The 19386-nt window shown below is 69.3% G+C and overlaps 1 protein-coding gene across 1 annotated transcript in view; it reads left to right on the forward strand.

The window, feature by feature from the left end:
* Positions 1-19386, forward strand: part of FAM171A2 (family with sequence similarity 171 member A2) — a 38296-nt gene that overhangs the window by 16756 nt on the left and 2154 nt on the right. The window contains 6 exon segments of the mRNA XM_065577559.1: positions 934-1092; positions 1190-1366; positions 16028-16144; positions 17210-17336; positions 18494-19242; positions 19287-19386. Coding sequence (XP_065433631.1) covers positions 934-1092; positions 1190-1366; positions 16028-16144; positions 17210-17336; positions 18494-19242; positions 19287-19386 — 1429 coding nt within the window.

The raw sequence follows: 19386 nt of genomic DNA on the forward strand, positions 1-19386 counted from the left end.
GGTGCTTTGGCAGATCTCCATGGAGACCCCGCTGGGCGCTTTGTCCGGGACTGTGGGGAGAAGCCCTGGACAGGTCGCTGGGGTGAGAGGCTGGGTCCCTTCAGCGAGGGAGTTCCCTGCCCGCCGTCTGCCATGGGGTGAGGGTAGGGTTACCATATCTAATAAATAAAAAAAGAGGACCCTCCACGGGCCCTGGCCCCGCCCATTTCCCCACCCCTAGCCCTGCCCCAACTCCGCCCCTTCCCTGCCCTAACTCCGCCCCCTCCTCCCTCCCACTCCCAGCCACGCGGAAAGGGCTGCCCGAGTGCTACCGGCTTCACGGTTTGCTGGGCAGCCCCCAGACCCTGCGCCCCCGGCCGGCGCTTCCCCAGCACAGCTGGAGCCCGGGAGGGGAAGCGCCCAGCCGGGGGCGCAGGGTCTGGAGGCTGCCCAGCAAACCGTGAAGCCGGTAGCGCTATGGGCTTCAGGCAGCCCCTATGTCTCCGGACCCTGCGCCCCCGGCCGGGCACTTCCCCTCCCGGGCTCCGGCGGCGCAGGGTCCGGAGGCAAGGGGGCTGCCTGAAGCCCATAGCGCTCGGGCAGCTCGGCTCTTAAACAGAGACGAAGAGTCAGGGGAGGAGCAGAGCCGCCATTTTCCCGGACATGTTCGGCTTTTTGGCAATTCCCCCCGGACGGGGGTTTGAGTGCCGAAAAGCCGGACATGTCCGGGAAAAAGAGGACTTATGGTAACCCTAGGTGAGGGGCACGCGCACAGGAGGGGCGGGGAGAGGCTGCCCTCTGTGTGTGGGTTGCGATGGAGCCATGGGTGCTGCCAGAGCCCATGAGGCTGGCTCGGGCCCAGGGCACCCTGGGGTCCCGCCGAGGCTCTGGCGGGCAGGGCAGGGCAGGGGCCTGCAGGGCGAGCCTGGTACCTCACATCCGTTGTTGTTGCAGGGGCCAAGAGCCAGCCGTGGGTGCAGTTCCAACGCAAGGCGGCCCGCCTGCCCCGCAGCTCCACCTACAGCCAGCTCTCCGCCTCCCTGACGGCCGCCAGCGGGGCCCACGACATGCGGGGCTTTCCCTCCTTCATCGGGGCTGAGAGCAACGGCAGCGGTATGGGGCTGGGGGGAGGGGACAAGGGAGGGGCTGGGGGGAGCAGGGATCGGGGCGGGGAGCAGTGAGCCCCTCTGACGGCCCCCTCCCCTCCCAGCCAACAGCACCTGGCTGGAGCTGGTTCCCATTGCTGCCGTCAGCGTCCACCTCTTCACGGGCAACGGCACCGAGGTGCAGCTGTCGGGCCCCGTGCACCTGTCCATCCCGCTGCCTCCCGACACCAGCGCCACCACGGCCACCAGCGTGCCAGCCTGGAGGTTCGACACCAAGAGTGGTAAGGGTCAGTGGGTTGGGGGGCAGGGCCAGGCTGGGCACCCCGTTGATCTAGGAATTGGGGGGGCAGGGCCAGGCTGGGTGCCCCATTGATCTGGGGCTGGGTGGGCGTGGCCAGGCTGGACACCCCATTGATCTGGGGCTGAGTGGGCAGGGCCAGGCTGGACCCCCATTGATCTGGGGCTGAGCGGGGGCAAGGCCAGGCTGGGCACCCCGTTGTTCTGGAGCTGGAGGGGATAAGACCAGGCTGGGTGCCCTGGAGGTTTGGGGGACCCATGTAAGTGGTGAGTTTGGGGGGTCTCAGCCTGGCTCCCAGTCACTGGCTGGAGGAGGTGCTGGGGATCCCCACTGGCTCTGTGCCAGCGTTTCAGCATGGAGGGGTCCAGCCCATGGGCGGTGCCACACGTCTGCATGGGACGGGGAGCTTGGGAATGGCAGGTGTCAGACTGACGTGGCCTTTCCTGCCCCAGGAGACGCTGCTGGCTGGGGGGTGAGGGCCCGGGGTTGGGATCCCATTGAATTAACAGATAGGGCACAGAGTGTGTCTTGCCCCCGGGCCGGCTGCTCTCAGCCCTGCTCCGCACACCAGTCCCCTCCTGCCATGAGGCCACAGGGCACCTCCACGGAACTGCCTCAGTGGCAATAAAACACCATTAGGGCCCAGGCTCGTGGAGAATGGCAGCGCTGGGCGTGGGAGGGGGCTGCGGGATTGCGGGGGAGGCTCTGGCTCGGAGACCTGCTGCTCTCCTCCAAGGTGCAGCCAGAACTTACCATGAGCTCCCCTGCCAGCCAAGGCCCCTGTATCAACCCTCGACCAGGGAGCCTGGCTCCAGGGGTGCCCCTGCCTGGGGCAGCCGACCTGGCAGGGAGGAGCGGAAGGCGTGGTGCCTGACACGTGTGGAGGGAGGGCGCTTGCCGCCTGTGGGAGGCCTTGGCTCAAACCCAGTTTGGGTCACAAGTGAACCGAGCATGGGGGGCTCAGCCTGGTCCTATGGAGTAGACGTTGGGGGTACAGAAGGTGGGGGTGAGAAGGGAGCAGCAGGGGGCTGCAGGAGAGGATTGAGGGGCAGGGCTGGAAGGCAGGGGTCGGCGGGGCGGGACGCTGGGGCATTAGCAGAGCAGGGGGTCGGCGGGGCGGGACGCTGGAGCATTAGCAGAGCTGGGGGTGGGCGGGGCGGGACGCTGGGGCATTAGCAGAGCAGGGGGTCGGCGGGGCGGGACGCTGGGGCATTAGCAGAGCTGGAGGATGCTGGGGCATTAGCAGAGCAGGGGGTCGGTGGGGCGGAACGCTGGGGCATTAGCAGAGCAGGGGGTCAGCGGGGCGGGACACTGGGGCATTAACAGAGCAGGGGGTCGGTCAGGCAGGACGCTGGGGCATTAACAGAGCAGGGGGTCGGCGGGGCGGGACGCTGGGGCATTAGCAGAGCAGGGGGTCGGCGGGGCGGGACGCTGGGGCATTAGCAGAGGTGGGGGTCGGCGGAGCGGGACGCCGGGGCATTAGCAGAGGTGGGGGTCGGCGGAGCGGGACGCCGGGGCATTAGCAGAGCTGGGGGTCGGTTGGGTGGGACGCTGGGGCATTAGCAGAGCAGGGGGTGGGCGGGGTGGGACGCTGGGGCATTAGCAGAGCTGGGGGTCGGCGGGGCGGGACGCTGGGGCATTAGCAGAGCAGGGGGTCGGTCGAGCAGGACACTGGGGCATTAGCAGAGCTGGGGGTCCGTCGAGCAGGACACTGGGGCATTAGCAGAGCAGGGGGTCGGCGGGGCGGGACGCTGGGGCATTAGCAGAGCAGGGGGTCGGCGGGGCGGGACGCTGGGGCATTAGCAGAGCAGGGGGTCGGCGGGGCGGGACGCCGGGGCATTAGCAGAGCTGGGGGTCGGTTGGGTGGGACGCTGGGGCATTAGCAGAGGGGGGGTCGGCGGGGCGGGACGCTGGGGCATTAGCAGAGCAGGGGGTCGGCGGGGCGGGACGCTGGGGCATGAGCAGAGCTGGGGGTGGGCGGGGCGTGACGCTGGGGCATTAGCAGAGCTGGGGGTCGGTTGGGTGGGACGCTGGGGCATTAGCAGAGGGGGGGTCGGCGGGGCGGGACGCTGGGGCATTAGCAGAGCAGGGGGTCGGCGGGGCGGGACGCTGGGGCATTAGCAGAGCAGGGGGTCGGCGGGGCGGGACGCTGGGGCATTAGCAGAGCTGGGGGTGGGCGGGGCGTGACGCTGGGGCATTAGCAGAGCTGGGGGTCGGTTGGGTGGGACGCTGGGGCATTAGCAGAGGGGGGGTCGGCGGGGCGGGATGCTGGGGCATTAGCAGAGCAGGGGGTCGGCGGGGCGGGACGCTGGGGCATTAGCAGAGCTGGGGGTGGGCGGGGCGGGACGCTGGGGCATTAGCAGAGCAGGGGGTCGGCGGAGCGGGACACTGGGGCATTAGCAGAGCTGGGGGTGGGCGGGGCGGGACGCTGGGGCATTAGCAGAGCAGGGGGTCAGCGGGGCGGGACGCTGGGGCATTAGCAGAGCAGGGGGTCGGTCGAGCGGGACGCTGGGGCATTAGCAGAGCAGGGGGTCAGCGGGGCGGGACGCTGGGGCATTAGCAGAGCTGGGGGTCAGTCGAGCGGGACGCTGGGGCATTAGCAGAGCAGGGGGTCGGCGGGGTGGGACGCTGGGGCATTAGCCGAGCAGGGGGTGGGCGGGGCAGGACGCTGGGGCATTAGCAGAGCTGGGGGTCGGCGGGGCGGGATGCTGGGGCATTAGCAGAGCAGGGGGTCAGCGGGGCGGGACGCTGGGGCATTAGCAGAGCAGGGGGTCGGCGGGGCGGGATGCTGGGGCATTAGCAGAGCAGGGGGTCGGCGGGGCGGGACGCTGGGGCATTAGCAGAGCTGGGGGTCGGTCGAGCGGGACGCTGGGGCATTACCAGAGCAGGGGGTCGGCGGGGTGGGACGCTGGGACATTAGCAGAGGTGGGGGTCGGCGGGGCGGGACGCTGGGGCATTAGCAGAGGTGGGGGTCGGCGGGGCGGGACGCTGGGGCATTAGCAGAGCAGGGGGTCAGTCGAGCGGGACGCTGGGGCATTAGCAGAGCAGGGGGTCGGCGGGGTGGGACGCTGGGGCATTAGCAGAGCAGGGGGTCGGCGGGGTGGGACGCTGGGGCATTAGCAGAGCAGGGGGTCGGCGGGGCGGGACGCTGGGGCATTAGCAGAGCAGGGGGTCGGCGGGGCGGGACGCTGGGGCATTAGCAGAGCAGGGGGTCGGCGGGGCGGGACGCTGGGGCATTAGCAGAGCAGGGGGTCGGCGGGGCGGGACGCTGGGGCATTAGCAGAGCAGGGGGTCGGCGGGGCGGGACGCTGGGGCATTAGCAGAGCAGGGGGTCGGCGGGGCGGGACGCCGGGGCATTAGCAGAGCAGGGGGTGGGCGGGGCGGGACGCCGGGGCATTAGCAGAGCAGGGGGTCGGCGGGGCGGGACGCCGGGGCATTAGCAGAGCAGGGGGTCGGCGGGGCGGGACGCCGGGGCATTAGCAGAGCAGGGGGTCGGCGGGGCGGGACGCCGGGGCATTAGCAGAGCAGGGGGTCGGCGGGGCGGGACGCCGGGGCATTAGCAGAGCAGGGGGTCGGCGGGGCGGGACGCCGGGGCATTAGCAGAGCAGGGGGTCGGCGGGGCGGGACGCCGGGACATTAGCAGAGCAGGGGGTCGGCGGGGCGGGACGCCGGGGCATTAGCAGAGCAGGGGGTCGGCGGGGCGGGACGCCGGGGCATTAGCAGAGCAGGGGGTCGGCGGGGCGGGACGCCGGGGCATTAGCAGAGGTGGGGGTCGGCGGGGCGGGACGCTGGGGCATTAGCAGAGCAGGGGGTCGGCGGGGCGGGACGCCGGGGCATTAGCAGAGCAGGGGGTCGGCGGGGCGGGACGCCGGGGCATTAGCAGAGGTGGGGGTCGGCGGGGCGGGACGCTGGGGCATTAGCAGAGCAGGGGGTGGGCGGGGCGGGACGCTGGGGCATTAGCAGAGCAGGGGGTCGGCGGGGCGGGACGCTGGGGCATTAGCAGAGCAGGGGGTCAGTCGAGCGGGACGCTGGGGCATTAGCAGAGCAGGGGGTCGGTCGAGCGGGACGCTGGGGCATTAGCAGAGCTGGGGGTCGGTCGAGCGGGACGCTGGGGCATTAGCAGAGCTGGAGGACACTGGGACATTAGCAGAGCAGGGGGTCAGCGGGGCGGGACGCTGGGGCATTAGCAGAGCAGGGGGTCGGCGGGGCGGGACGCTGGGACATTAGCAGAGCAGGGGGTCGGCGGGGCGGGACGCTGGGGCATTAGCAGAGCAGGGGGTCGGCGGGGCGGGACGCTGGGGACATTAGCAGAGCAGGGGGTCAGTCGAGCGGGACGCTGGGGCATTAGCAGAGCTGGGGGTGGGCGGGGCGGGACGCTGGGGCATTAGCAGAGCAGGGGGTGGGCGGGGCGGGACGCTGGGGCATTAGCAGAGCAGGGGGTGGGCGGGGCGGGACGCTGGGACATTAGCAGAGCAGGGGGTCGGCGGGGCAGGACGCTGGGGCATTAGCAGAGCTGGGGGTCGGCGGGGCGGGACGCTGGGGCATTAGCAGAGCAGGGGGTCGGCGGGGCAGGACGCTGGGGCATTAGCAGAGCTGGGGGTCGGCGGGGCGGGACGCTGGGGCATTAGCAGAGCAGGGGGTCGGCGGGGCGGGACGCTGGGGCATTAGCAGAGCTGGGGGTCAGTCGAGCGGGACGCTGGGGCATTAACAGAGCAGGGGGTCGGCGGGGCGGGACGCTGGGACATTAGCAGAGCAGGGGGTCGGCGGGGCGGGACCCTGGGGCATTAGCAGAGCAGGGGGTCGGCGGGGCGGGACGCCGGGGCATTAGCAGAGCAGGGGGTCGGCGGGGCGGGACGCTGGGGCATTAGCAGAGCAGGGGGTCGGCGGGGCGGGACGCTGGGGCATTAGCAGAGCAGGGGGTCGGCGGGGCGGGACGCTGGGGCATTAGCAGAGCTGGGGGTCGGCGGGGCGGGACGCTGGGGCATTAGCAGAGCAGGGGGTCGGCGGGGCGGGACGCTGGGGCATTAGCAGAGCAGGGGGTCGGCGGGGCGGGACGCTGGGGCATTAGCAGAGCAGGGGGTCGGCGGGGCGGGACGCTGGGGCATTAGCAGAGCTGGGGGTCAGTCGAGCGGGACGCTGGGGCATTAGCAGAGCAGGGGGTCGGCGGGGCGGGACGCTGGGGCATTAGCAGAGCAGGGGGTCGGCGGGGCGGGACGCTGGGGCATTAGCAGAGCTGGGGGTCAGTCGAGCGGGACGCTGGGGCATTAGCAGAGCAGGGGGTCGGCGGGGCGGGACGCTGGGGCATTAGCAGAGCAGGGGGTCGGCGGGGCGGGACGCTGGGGCATTAGCAGAGCAGGGGGTCGGCGGGGCGGGACGCTGGGGCATTAGCAGAGCTGGGGGTCGGCGGGGCGGGACGCTGGGGCATTAGCAGAGCAGGGGGTCGGCGGGGCGGGACGCTGGGGCATTAGCAGAGCAGGGGGTCGGCGGGGCGGGACGCTGGGGCATTAGCAGAGCAGGGGGTCGGCGGGGCGGGACGCTGGGGCATTAGCAGAGCAGGGGGTCGGCGGGGCGGGACGCTGGGGCATTAGCAGAGCAGGGGGTCGGCGGGGCGGGACGCTGGGGCATTAGCAGAGCAGGGGGTCGGCGGGGCGGGACGCTGGGGCATTAGCAGAGCAGGGGGTCGGCGGGGCGGGACGCCGGGGCATTAGCAGAGCAGGGGGTCGGTGGGGCGGGACGCTGGGGCATTAGCAGAGCAGGGGGTGGGCGGGGCGGGACGCTGGGGCATTAGCAGAGCTGGAGGACACTGGGGCATTAGCAGAGCAGGGGGTCGGTGGGGCGGGGCGCTGGGGCATTAGCAGAGCAGGGGGTCGGCGGGGCGGGACGCTGGGACATTAGCAGAGCAGGGGGTCGGCGGGGCGGGACGCTGGGGCATTAGCAGAGCAGGGGGTCGGCGGGGCGGGACGCTGGGGCATTAGCAGAGCAGGGGGTCGGCGGGGCGGGACGCTGGGGCATTAGCAGAGCTGGAGGATGCTGGGACATTAGCAGAGCAGGGGGTCGGCGGGGCGGGACGCTGGGGCATTAGCAGAGCAGGGGGTCGGCGGGGCGGGACGCTGGGGCATTAGCAGAGCAGGGGGTCGGCGGGGCGGGACGCTGGGGCATTAGCAGAGCAGGGGGTCGGCGGAGCGGGACGCTGGGACATTAGCAGAGCAGGGGGTCGGCGGGGCGGGACGCTGGGGCATTAGCAGAGCAGGGGGTCGGCGGGGCGGGACGCTGGGACATTAGCAGAGCAGGGGGTCGGCGGGGCGGGACGCTGGGGCATTAGCAGAGCTGGAGGACACTGGGGCATTAGCAGAGCTGGGGGTGGGCGGGGCGGGACGCTGGGGCATTAGCCGAGCAGGGGGTGGGCGGGGCGGGACGCTGGGGCATTAGCAGAGCTGGGGGTCGGTCGAGCGGGACGCTGGGGCATTAGCAGAGCAGGGGGTCGGCGGGGCGGGACGCTGGGGCATTAGCAGAGCAGGGGGTCGGCGGGGCGGGACGCTGGGACATTAGCAGAGCAGGGGGTCGGCGGGGCGGGACGCTGGGGCATTAGCAGAGCAGGGGGTCGGCGGGGCGGGACGCTGGGACATTAGCAGAGCAGGGGGTCGGCGGGGCGGGACGCTGGGGCATTAGCAGAGCTGGGGGTCGGCGGGGCGGGACGCTGGGACATTAGCAGAGCAGGGGGTCGGCGGGGCGGGACCCTGGGGCATTAGCAGAGCAGGGGGTCGGCGGGGCGGGACCCTGGGGCATTAGCAGAGCAGGGGGTCGGCGGGGCGGGACCCTGGGGCATTAGCAGAGCAGGGGGTCGGCGGGGCGGGACGCCGGGGCATTAGCAGAGCAGGGGGTCGGCGGAGCGGGACGCCGGGGCATTAGCAGAGGTGGGGGTCGGCGGGGCGGGACGCTGGGGCATTAGCAGAGCAGGGGGTGGGCGGGGCGGGACGCTGGGGCATTAGCAGAGCAGGGGGTCGGCGGGGCGGGACGCTGGGGCATTAGCAGAGCAGGGGGTCAGTCGAGCGGGACGCTGGGGCATTAGCAGAGCAGGGGGTCAGTCGAGCGGGACGCTGGGGCATTAGCAGAGCTGGGGGTCGGTCGAGCGGGACGCTGGGGCATTAGCAGAGCTGGAGGACACTGGGACATTAGCAGAGCAGGGGGTCAGCGGGGCGGGACGCTGGGGCATTAGCAGAGCAGGGGGTCGGCGGGGCGGGACGCTGGGACATTAGCAGAGCAGGGGGTCGGCGGGGCGGGACGCTGGGGCATTAGCAGAGCAGGGGGTCGGCGGGGCGGGACGCTGGGGACATTAGCAGAGCAGGGGGTCAGTCGAGCGGGACGCTGGGGCATTAGCAGAGCTGGGGGTGGGCGGGGCGGGACGCTGGGGCATTAGCAGAGCTGGGGGTCGGCGGGGCGGGACGCTGGGGCATTAGCAGAGCAGGGGGTCGGCGGGGCGGGACGCTGGGGCATTAGCAGAGCTGGGGGTCAGTCGAGCGGGACGCTGGGGCATTAACAGAGCAGGGGGTCGGCGGGGCGGGACACTGGGACATTAGCAGAGCAGGGGGTCGGCGGGGCGGGACCCTGGGGCATTAGCAGAGCAGGGGGTCGGCGGGGCGGGAGGCCGGGGCATTAGCAGAGCAGGGGGTCGGCGGGGCGGGACGCCGGGGCATTAGCAGAGCAGGGGGTCGGCGGGGCGGGACGCTGGGGCATTAGCAGAGCAGGGGGTCGGCGGGGCGGGACGCTGGGGCATTAGCAGAGCAGGGGGTCGGCGGGGCGGGACGCTGGGGCATTAGCAGAGCTGGGGGTCGGCGGGGCGGGACGCTGGGGCATTAGCAGAGCAGGGGGTCGGCGGGGCGGGACGCTGGGGCATTAGCAGAGCAGGGGGTCGGCGGGGCGGGACGCTGGGGCATTAGCAGAGCAGGGGGTCGGCGGGGCGGGACGCTGGGGCATTAGCAGAGCTGGGGGTCAGTCGAACGGGACGCTGGGGCATTAGCAGAGCAGGGGGTCGGCGGGGCGGGACGCTGGGGCATTAGCAGAGCAGGGGGTCGGCGGGGCGGGACGCTGGGGCATTAGCAGAGCTGGGGGTCAGTCGAGCGGGACGCTGGGGCATTAGCAGAGCAAGGGGTCGGCGGGGCGGGACGCTGGGGCATTAGCAGAGCAGGGGGTCGGCGGGGCGGGACGCTGGGGCATTAGCAGAGCAGGGGGTCGGCGGGGCGGGACGCTGGGGCATTAGCAGAGCTGGGGGTCGGCGGGGCGGGACGCTGGGGCATTAGCAGAGCAGGGGGTCGGCGGGGCGGGACGCTGGGGCATTAGCAGAGCTGGGGGTCGGCGGGGCGGGACGCTGGGGCATTAGCAGAGCAGGGGTCGGCGGGGCGGGACGCTGGGGCATTAGCAGAGCTGGGGGTGGGCGGGGCGGGACGCTGGGGCATTAGCAGAGCAGGGGGTGGGCGGGGCGGGACGCTGGGGCATTAGCAGAGCAGGGGGTCGGCGGGGCGGGACGCTGGGGCATTAGCAGAGCAGGGGGTCGGCGGGGCGGGACGCTGGGGCATTAGCAGAGCTGGGGGTCGGTCGAGCGGGACGCTGGGGCATTAGCAGAGCTGGAGGACACTGGGGCATTAGCAGAGCAGGGGGTCGGTCGAGCAGGACACTGGGACATTAGCAGAGGGGGGGTCGGCGGGGCGGGACGCTGGGGCATTAGCAGAGCTGGGGGTGGGCGGGGCGGGATGCTGGGGCATTAGCAGAGCAGGGGGTCGGTCGAGCAGGACACTGGGGCATTAGCAGAGCAGGGGGTCGGCGGGGCGGGACGCTGGGGCATTAGCAGAGCAGGGGGTCGGCGGGGCGGGACGCTGGGGCATTAGCAGAGCTGGGGGTCGGTCGAGCGGGACGCTGGGGCATTAGCAGAGCTGGGGGTCGGCGGGGCGGGACGCTGGGGCATTAGCAGAGCTGGAGGACGCTGGGGCATTAGCAGAGCAGGGGGTCAGCGGGGCGGGACGCTGGAGCATTAGCAGAGCTGGGGGTGGGCGGGGCGGGACGCTGGGGCATTAGCAGAGCTGGAGGACGCTGGGGCATTAGCAGAGCAGGGGGTCGGCGGGGCGGGACGCTGGGGCATTAGAAGAGCTGGGGGTCGGCGGGGCGGGACGCTGGGGCATTAGCAGAGCAGGGGGTCGGCGGGGCGGGACGCTGGGGCATTAGCAGAGCAGGGGGTCGGGCGGGCGGGACGCTGGGGCATTAGCAGAGCAGGGGGTGGGCGGGGCGGGCCGCTGGGGCATTAGCAGAGCAGGGGGTCAGCGGGGCGGGACGCTGGGGCATTAGCAGAGCAGGGGGTCAGCGGGGCGGGATGCTGGGGCATTAGCAGAGCAGGGGGTCGGCGGGGCGGGACGCTGGGGCATTAGCAGAGCTGGGGGTCAGTCGAGCGGGACGCTGGGGCATTAGCAGAGCTGGGGGTCGGTCGAGCGGGACGCTGGGGCATTAGCAGAGCTGGAGGACGCTGGGGCATTAGCAGAGCAGGGGGTCGGCGGGGCGGGACGCTGGGGCATTAGCAGAGCTGGGGGTGGGCGGGGCGGGACGCTGGGGACATTAGCAGAGCAGGGGGTCGGCGGGGCGGGACGCTGGGGCATTAGCAGAGCTGGGGGTGGGCGGGGCGGGACGCTGGGGCATTAGCAGAGCAGGGGGTTGGCGGGGCGGGACGCTGGGACATTAGCAGAGCAGGGGGTCGGCGGGGCGGGACGCTGGGGCATTAGCAGAGCAGGGGGTCGGCGGGGCGGGACGCTGGGACATTAGCAGAGCTGGGGGTGGGCGGGGCGGGACGCTGGGGCATTAGCAGAGGGGGGGTCGGCGGGGCGGGACGCTGGGACATTAGCAGAGCAGGGGGTCGGCGGGGCGGGACGCTGGGGCATTAGCAGAGCAGGGGGTCGGCGGGGCGGGACGCTGGGGCATTAGCAGAGCAGGGGGTCGGCGGGGCGGGACGCTGGGGCATTAGCAGAGCAGGGGGTCGGCGGGGCGGGACGCTGGGGCATTAGCAGAGCAGGGGGTCGGCGGGGCGGGACGCTGGGGCATTAGCAGAGCAGGGGGTCGGCGGGGCGGGACGCTGGGGCATTAGCAGAGCAGGGGGTCGGCGGGGCGGGACGCTGGGGCATTAGCCGAGCAGGGGGTCGGCGGGGCGGGACGCCGGGGCATTAGCAGAGCAGGGGGTCAGTGGGGCGGGACGCTGGGGCATTAGCAGAGCAGGGGGTGGGCGGGGCGGGACGCTGGGGCATTAGCAGAGCTGGAGGACACTGGGGCATTAGCAGAGCAGGGGGTCGGCGGGGCGGGACGCTGGGGCATTAGCAGAGCAGGGGGTCGGCGGGGCGGGACGCTGGGACATTAGCAGAGCAGGGGGTCGGCGGGGCGGGACGCTGGGGCATTAGCAGAGCAGGGGGTCGGCGGGGCGGGACGCCGGGGCATTAGCAGAGCAGGGGGTCGGCGGGGCGGGACGCCGGGGCATTAGCAGAGCTGGGGGTCGGCGGGGCGGGACGCCGGGGCATTAGCAGAGCAGGGGGTCGGCGGGGCGGGACGCTGGGGCATTAGCAGAGCAGGGGGTCGGCGGGGCGGGACGCTGGGGCATTAGCAGAGCAGGGGGTCGGCGGGGCGGGACGCTGGGGCATTAGCAGAGCAGGGGGTCGGCGGGGCGGGACGCTGGGGCATTAGCAGAGCAGGGGGTCGGCGGGGCGGGACGCTGGGGCATTAGCAGAGCAGGGGGTCGGCGGGGCGGGACGCTGGGGACATTAGCAGAGCAGGGGGTCGGCGGGGCGGGACGCTGGGGCATTAGCAGAGCAGGGGGTCGGCGGGGCGGGACGCTGGGGCATTAGCAGAGCAGGGGGTCGGCGGGGCGGGACGCTGGGGCATTAGCAGAGCAGGGGGTTGGCGGGGCGGGACGCTGGGGACATTAGCAGAGCAGGGGGTTGGCGGGGCGGGACGCTGGGGCATTAGCAGAGCTGGGGGTCAGTCGAGCGGGACGCTGGGGCATTAGCAGAGCAGGGGGTCAGCGGGGCGGGACGCTGGGGCATTAGCAGAGCAGGGGGTCGGTCGAGCGGGACGCTGGGGCATTAGCCGAGCAGGCAGTCGGCGGGGCGGGACGCTGGGGCATTAGCAGAGCAGGGGGTCGGCGGGGCGGGACGCTGGGACATTAGCAGAGCAGGGGGTCGGCGGGGCGGGACGCTGGGGCATTAGCAGAGCAGGGGGTCGGCGGGGCGGGACGCTGGGGCATTAGCAGAGCAGGGGGTCGGCGGGGCGGGACGCTGGGGCATTAGCAGAGCAGGGGGTTGGCGGGGCGGGACGCTGGGGCATTAGCAGAGCTGGGGGTCAGTCGAGCGGGACGCTGGGGCATTAGCAGAGCAGGGGGTCGGCGGGGCGGGACGGTGGGGCATTAGCAGAGCTGGAGGACACTGGGGCATTAGCAGAGCAGGGGGTTGGTGGGGCGGGACGCTGGGGCATTAGCAGAGCTGGGGGTCGGTCGAGCGGGACGCTGGGGCATTAGCAGAGCTGGAGGACGCTGGGGCATTAGCCGAGCAGGGGGCAGATCTGGGGTCAGGGGAGGCTGTTAATGAACCTGGATCCTGCATTGAGTGCCATGCTGGCTTTCGGGCCAGCTATCAGCCCCGCGACAGGCGTGGTGGCGTCGAGACAGCTGGTTCACAGTTGATTTTTCTAAGTTCTCTAAAACCAACCCAGTGGGATGGTTGGAAATCTGGTGCTTCCGGAGGGGGCATGGTGGGGCTGGTGACCCAGATTTGGAGTCTTCTGAGTTGCGGGGGCTGGAGCTATTACTCCCTCCTACACCTCAGATAAACCAAACTGTTGCTGTGACTGCGGATTGGAGCGGTCTCTGTCCATCGAGGGTTACTGGGGGGGGGCGTGGCCCCCTGAAATCTTTGGGGGCCCGAGCTGAGAAGAGGAGTTACACGCATGTACGTTTTTACACTATGCGGGTGCCCAGACAGAAAACCGACTATAGATTTCCACTCCCATCTTTTTACATGCTCTTTCCTGCTCTCAACCCAGAATGGTCCGTCGAACTGCTTTGGAATTGAGGGGCCTCCTGGGAGTGGGGGGAGCATTAGTGATCCAGATTGGCCGTCATTTGACCAAGGGGTTCCTGAGTTCCAAACCAGTTGCCTTGTGCTGTTACCGGAGCTGTGCTAATGCCAGACCTGGCTGCGAACCCCCCTTCAATCGAGTGAATCCCAGCCCCTCCCCTCAGGCGAAAGGTGTTTGGGGCTGAGAGCAGCAGGTCGAAATGGTGTGAGAGTCCTGGGGGGGCAGGTTTAGTTTGGGGGATGGAATCAGAGTCTTTGGGGGCAAAATGAGACGCGTGGCTGCTTCCTGGGAGGAGGGGGAATTGGGGGCAGAGGTGTGGGGGGAGAGAGGTTTGAGACTGCAGCGAGGAGAGGAGTTGGGGGGAGGGAAGCTAGGGGGCCTGGAGGGGTGGGAGACTGGGAAGGGGTGTGGGGGGGTGAGTAGTAGGGAGCCTGGGGGAGAGTTGGGGCAGGGGCCTCTGTCAGCCCCACATTCTCCCCTCCTATGCGTGTGCCCAGATCTGGGGGGGTCTTGCGCTACCAAGGGGGTCTGAGCCCCCTCCCTGTCCCCCAGGAAAGAAAAGAGGCTGGCCATGCCCCATTCCCTGTGTTCTCCAGGGGGTGCCAGGAGCCAGCTGGCCTCAGTGGTGCAGTCGGTGGGCCAGGTGCCCCTGCCGTGCATGGCGCAGGCTGCGGCTGGCCCTGTGTTTGGGCTCTGAGGATGCGTGAGGTGTGGGACAGAGCTGGGACTAGAGGGGAGCACGGGGGGGGCGGTGCCTGGGCATATTCAGGGCCAGGGCCGGATTAACTTTTTGTGGGCCCGGCGCCAAACATATTTGTGGGCCCCCCTGGGGAATAATTGTAAAAGGGGCCGGGGGTAAAAGCACAGTGGGGCAGGAGCTAGGGTTGGTCTCTGGAGCAAGGGAGAGATCAGGGGTAAACTGCAAGGGCAGCAGGGCTGGGGAGGGGGTAAACAGGACCCCCCAACCCCTGCCCACATGGAGCGAGTACCTACCTGGTTCTAGCCCATTCTCTTTCTCTGCACTGAGCTGCCCCTCCTCCCGCAGCAGCAGGACAGGTTCTCTTCCAGCCCTCGGGGGTGGGTGTTGGGAGTGGGAGGAGCGGAGGCTAACGTGGTTACTCCTATAACCGGACATTTAGTTTCCAGTCAGCACTGCTAACCGGACACTCAGGTCAGGTTTTCTACTGGAGTTTCCAGTCTAAAACTGGATACTTGGCAACAGGGCTGCCAGAAAAGCCTGGGGGAAGGGGGGAGAGGGGCAAGCAATCATTTTTAAAAGTAAGAGGGCTAAGCCTTAAGGGAGGGGCAAGTGGTGGGTGGGCTAGGGAGTGGAGAGGAGCTAGTGGGCAGGGCCATGTCTACTGTACTGCCCAGGTAAGTGGGAGACTGGGGGGATCAGCTGACACAGTATCCAGGGCCGGTACAAGGATATTTTGCACCCTAGGCGAAACTTCCACCTTGCACCCCCCCCAACCCCCAGAGCATCGCTTATTATAAATTTTCAAAAATGAATACAGTGGAGTCACATCTTACGCGGGGGTTAGGTTCTAAGGTCAGCGCGTAAGAGGAAAATCGCGTATAGTGAAAATTACCATAAACTACAGTACACACAGTATACACTAGAACAGGGGTCCTCAACCTACGGCACGCGTGCCACTTTGGGGAACCGAGGTAGCGTCCGGGACTCATCTGAGGCTGTCAGGTGGCTCTGGGGTTGGGCCCATGGTCTGTCCTTTTCGGGGACTTGGCTCTGTGTGAACCTTCATGGGCTCCAGTCACGTCAGGGGGATGTTGTGGTGAAGGGGATGGGCTGCAGATGGAGATGAATGGGGAGCAGAGTAAAGGGGGGTGTTATGGGGCATTGCTGAATGAGGGCAGAGTTAAGGTTGCATGGGCAGCCTTACTGCCGTATTTCCTGCTTTTCACACGTCTGAATTTGGCTCAGTTCAGCATCCTGCCATCAGTGTGTTGCCACTGAATTTCTCTTCAGCCCCAGCCTGGGGCACAGACAGAAGCCTGCCACTCCCTAGTGAGCCAAGTCTGCAGGAGCCAGCACCATCAGGGGGGTAGCATTGTGTGGGGCTTGTTCCTTGGGAAGGAGAGGCCTGAGGAGCCTTTGAGTAGTTGAAGGAAAGAGGATGTAATCTGGGGAACTCTCTGCTGCAGGATATTGTTGGATCCAATAACCGAGCAAGGTTTGAACAGGGGAACAGGACTCCCCTCGGCGAGGCTCTTCACCCTCATGCTCCAGGGCACGGGCTGGGACAGGAATTGCCCCACCCCGGCCCAAGGACAGAGGTGACTAGGGAACCAGACTCCTTCCTCTGGGGCATCCACTGGGGGGCCATTGGCAGAGGCGGGACACATTATGGCGGGAGAGGGGATGTGGGGCGAGGTGGGCCGGGGCCTGATCCAGCAGGGAGGGTGCGCGGCTAGCAGGGGAGATGGGCCAGTGGTCCCATCGCGTCTGGATGCTAGGCCAAAGAGGCTGGTTCGCTCCCGGCTTGGTTGACTCTGTTTTGTCGCCCCCCCCCCCTCCCCCCAGGCCTGTGGCTCCGAAACGGGACAGGGCTGATCAGGAAGGAGGGGCGCCAGCTGTACTGGACGTTCGTCTCACCCCAGCTGGGGTACTGGGCTGCCGCTCTGCCCTCCCCCACCACAGGTGAGGCAGCCGCCCCCAGCCTCGGGGGGAGGAGCCCAGTGCCCTCCCCAGCCGCAGGGGAAGGGTCAGGGCTGGAGCCGTCTGACCAGCAGAGCAAGTCATGGGGAGGCAGGAAGCAGGGCCCCGTGGGCAGGCCAGGCCTGGCCTGGCCCAGCTGTCGCTGTCGCTGCCGCTGCCGCGCCCAGCCCAGGCGTTGTTCCAATGGGCTCCCAGGCAGAGCAGCCCCCAGGCCACAAGATCCTGTCCCGGCCCCTGGCCCCGCACTGGAGCCAGCCGACGCCCCTGGCTGGCCCCATGGGGGAGCCTGATGGCTCTAGGCCTGCGGGCTTCTCCAGGGTGCCGGGGGGCCCAGGCTGGGCCCCCAGCCGGAGCAGAGCCTCTCTCGGGCAGCCCCTGTGGACCTTGGGCCTGGCCGGGGGCAGGAGCCCTGGAGGGCGTGAAGGGGCACCGGGAAGGCAGCAGCAGCCCCCAGGGGAGCAGCTGGTCTGACTCTTGGTGCCGCGGATGCCGCTCAGGCAGCAGCTGGGAATGCCAGCTCCCTGCCCTGGGCATTGCTCAGTGCCTGGCTGGGGGTGGGCCTGTTCCCAGGGTGCTGGGTCCCCCCCCCGAATTGGGGAGCCTGTGCTTGGCCAGCTGCTCGCTGGGCGGGGTGGTGGGTGCTGGCAAAGCACAGGGAGGCCTCAGCATCTTCCCCCACAGAGCGGTCAGGGCAGGGCAAGCCGCTGCTCAGTGGTGCTGGGACAGGAGTGCCTAGAGGCCCTGGCCAAGAGCCGTGTCCTTCCACACCGGGTGCTGCACAGACACAGGACAGGCCCCTCCCCAAAGAGGACAAGAGGGATTGGGAAATGGAGGAACGGGTGGGGGGAGCTGGGGCTAGAACCCAGGTGTCCCGACGGCAGGACCTGGCCAGGTCCCCATTCCTGCCGCCTGCCCGGCTCGCCCTGCCTTGCCTCGGCCCCTCCAGAAGTGGTAAGGAAGCAGCTTGATTGCTGGGAGCTGCCGGCGGGAAGGAGTGGGGCTGTGTTCCCGAGCCTGTCTCTGACCCGCTGCCGCCTGCCTTGCTAGGGCTGGTGTCGCTGGCGTCGGGGATGAAGGACATCACCACGTACCACACCATCTTCCTGCTCACCATCCTGGGGGCGCTGGCGCTGCTGGTGCTGAGTCTCCTCTGTCTGCTCATCTACTACTGCAGGTGAGGTCAGGCTGGCTGGGCGAGGGGACGTGGCCTTGGCAGGGGGCCTGGGCTCCGGTGGAAGCAGGGGGTGGCACGGGCTGGAGGGGATAGCTTGCCCTGCTGTTGGAGGTGGAGGGAGCGGCGGCTGGCACCAGGGGAGTGGGGGAGGGGATGGATGCAGTAGCCCAGCCCCCTAACCTGGCTTGCACCCAGGGCCGGCTCTAGGTTTTTTGCCGCCCCAAGCAAAAAAAATTTTGGCTGTCCCCCACCCCAACTCTGGGCTCTCAACCCCCCCCCCACCACCAGTGCCCTTCCCCACCTGCACCCCGTGCCACCCCAGCCCTGGGCTCCCCCCACCAGTGCTGACTGCCCACTCCCCCCTCGCTTCCAGCTGGTCCGGCGCTGGCAGGGTCCGGATAAGCAGCAGGGCTCTCGGTCCGCGCCTCAGCCCAGGGTCCCTCCAGCCAGGGCTCCCGCGTCCAGGACCAGCCGGGACCCGGGAGGGCAGAGCCGAGGGACCGCCCTGGCAGAGGCCTGAGGAGCCGGGGCAGGGCAGCCCCAGAGGGAGCGGAGCCCCGGAGAGCGGGACACAGCCTGGGCCTCGCACGGCAGCACCCCACCCTCTATGGCCCCACTGCTGCTGCTTCTGGCCACCCTGCCGCAGCCCCTGGGCAGCTTGGGCCGCTTCGCCCAGCCCCGGCCGCGGTGCTGGGGGACGCCGCCCTGCGCACCTGCAGGCGGCTCCATGCGCCCCGCAGGGCGGCCCCCCGCCACAGTGTCCCCCGCTCAGAGCCCGCCCGGCCCAGCCACAAGGTGCAGGTGCTGCGCCCCAGGGCGCCCCCCATGCACGATGTGCTGCTGCTGCCAGGGCCGGCTCTAGACTTTTGCTGCCCGAAGCAAAAAAATAAAATAAAATACAATAAAAGGTGGCCGGAATGCTGCCCCTGAAAATGGGCTGCCCCAAGCACGTGCTTGGTTTGCTGGTGCCTAGAGCCGGCCCTGCTTGCACCCCTTGCGTCCTCCTGGCCCTTTCCACTTTTGATCTCTGTGCCCTTCACGGGGCCTAGCTCCAGGCCTGGCTCAGCCCCCTGCCCCGCCTTGGCTCTCGAGTTCCCCTCGGGGTAGGCAGCTCTGCGCTGGCCCAGCAAGCTGGTAACCGAGTCCTGTCTCCCCAGGCGGAGGTGCCTGAAACCCCGACAGCAGCACAGGAAGCTGCAGCTGTCTGGGCCGCTGGATGCCTCGAAGCGAGACCAGGCCACCTCCATGTCCCAGCTCAACCTGATCTGCACCAGCCACCTGGAGACAGCCTCATCGGCCGGCGACCCCGACGCGCACACGCCCATCCTCAAGTCAGCCTTCTCCAGCTCCCGGGAGCTGGGCAGCTCCCGCGAGGAGTTCTTCCGTCACAAGCTGCGGCATGTCAGCAAGGCCTCCACGGAGACGCTGAGCCAGCGGGGCGCCCCCAAGGAGGAGTACCCGCGCCCCGGGGAGAGCTTCTCGCTTAAGGCCGCGCGCTCCATGGACGGCCCGGGCGCGCTGGAGCCCTCCATGCTGGAGGAATACAAGCGCAGCTTCTCCCACCAGCGCGTGGAGGACAAGGGCACCGAGCCATCGCGGAAGCACTCAAGGAACGAGAGCAAGCCCTACCTCCAGGAGCCGCCCTCCCCGCCGCCCCTGCCGCCCCCCTTTGACCACTACGTGGGCCACAAGGGGGAGCCCAAACCCCCCGACTTCATGCTGTCGCAGTCTGTGGACCACCTGGCCAGGCCCACCTCGCTCACCCAGCCGGGGCAGCTCATCTTCTGCGGCTCCATCGACCACATGAAGGACAGCGTGTACCGCAACGTCATGCCCACCTTGGTCATCCCGGCCCACTACATGCGCCTGGCGTCGGATTACCCCTCCGGGGAACAGGCCCTGGCTGGCCCGGCAGATAGCCAGCCTGAGATGGAGGGGCTGCCCGGCCAGGCCGGGATGACCATCCCGCACCAGTTCGGGCCCCAGGACCAGCAGCGGCAGCTCCTCCAGCAGCAGCTTCAGCTGCAGCACCAGCAGGGCGAGGACTCGG

Source organism: Chrysemys picta, chromosome 24, assembly GCF_011386835.1.
Source record: "Chrysemys picta bellii isolate R12L10 chromosome 24, ASM1138683v2, whole genome shotgun sequence".
Lineage (NCBI taxonomy): Eukaryota > Metazoa > Chordata > Testudines > Emydidae > Chrysemys > Chrysemys picta.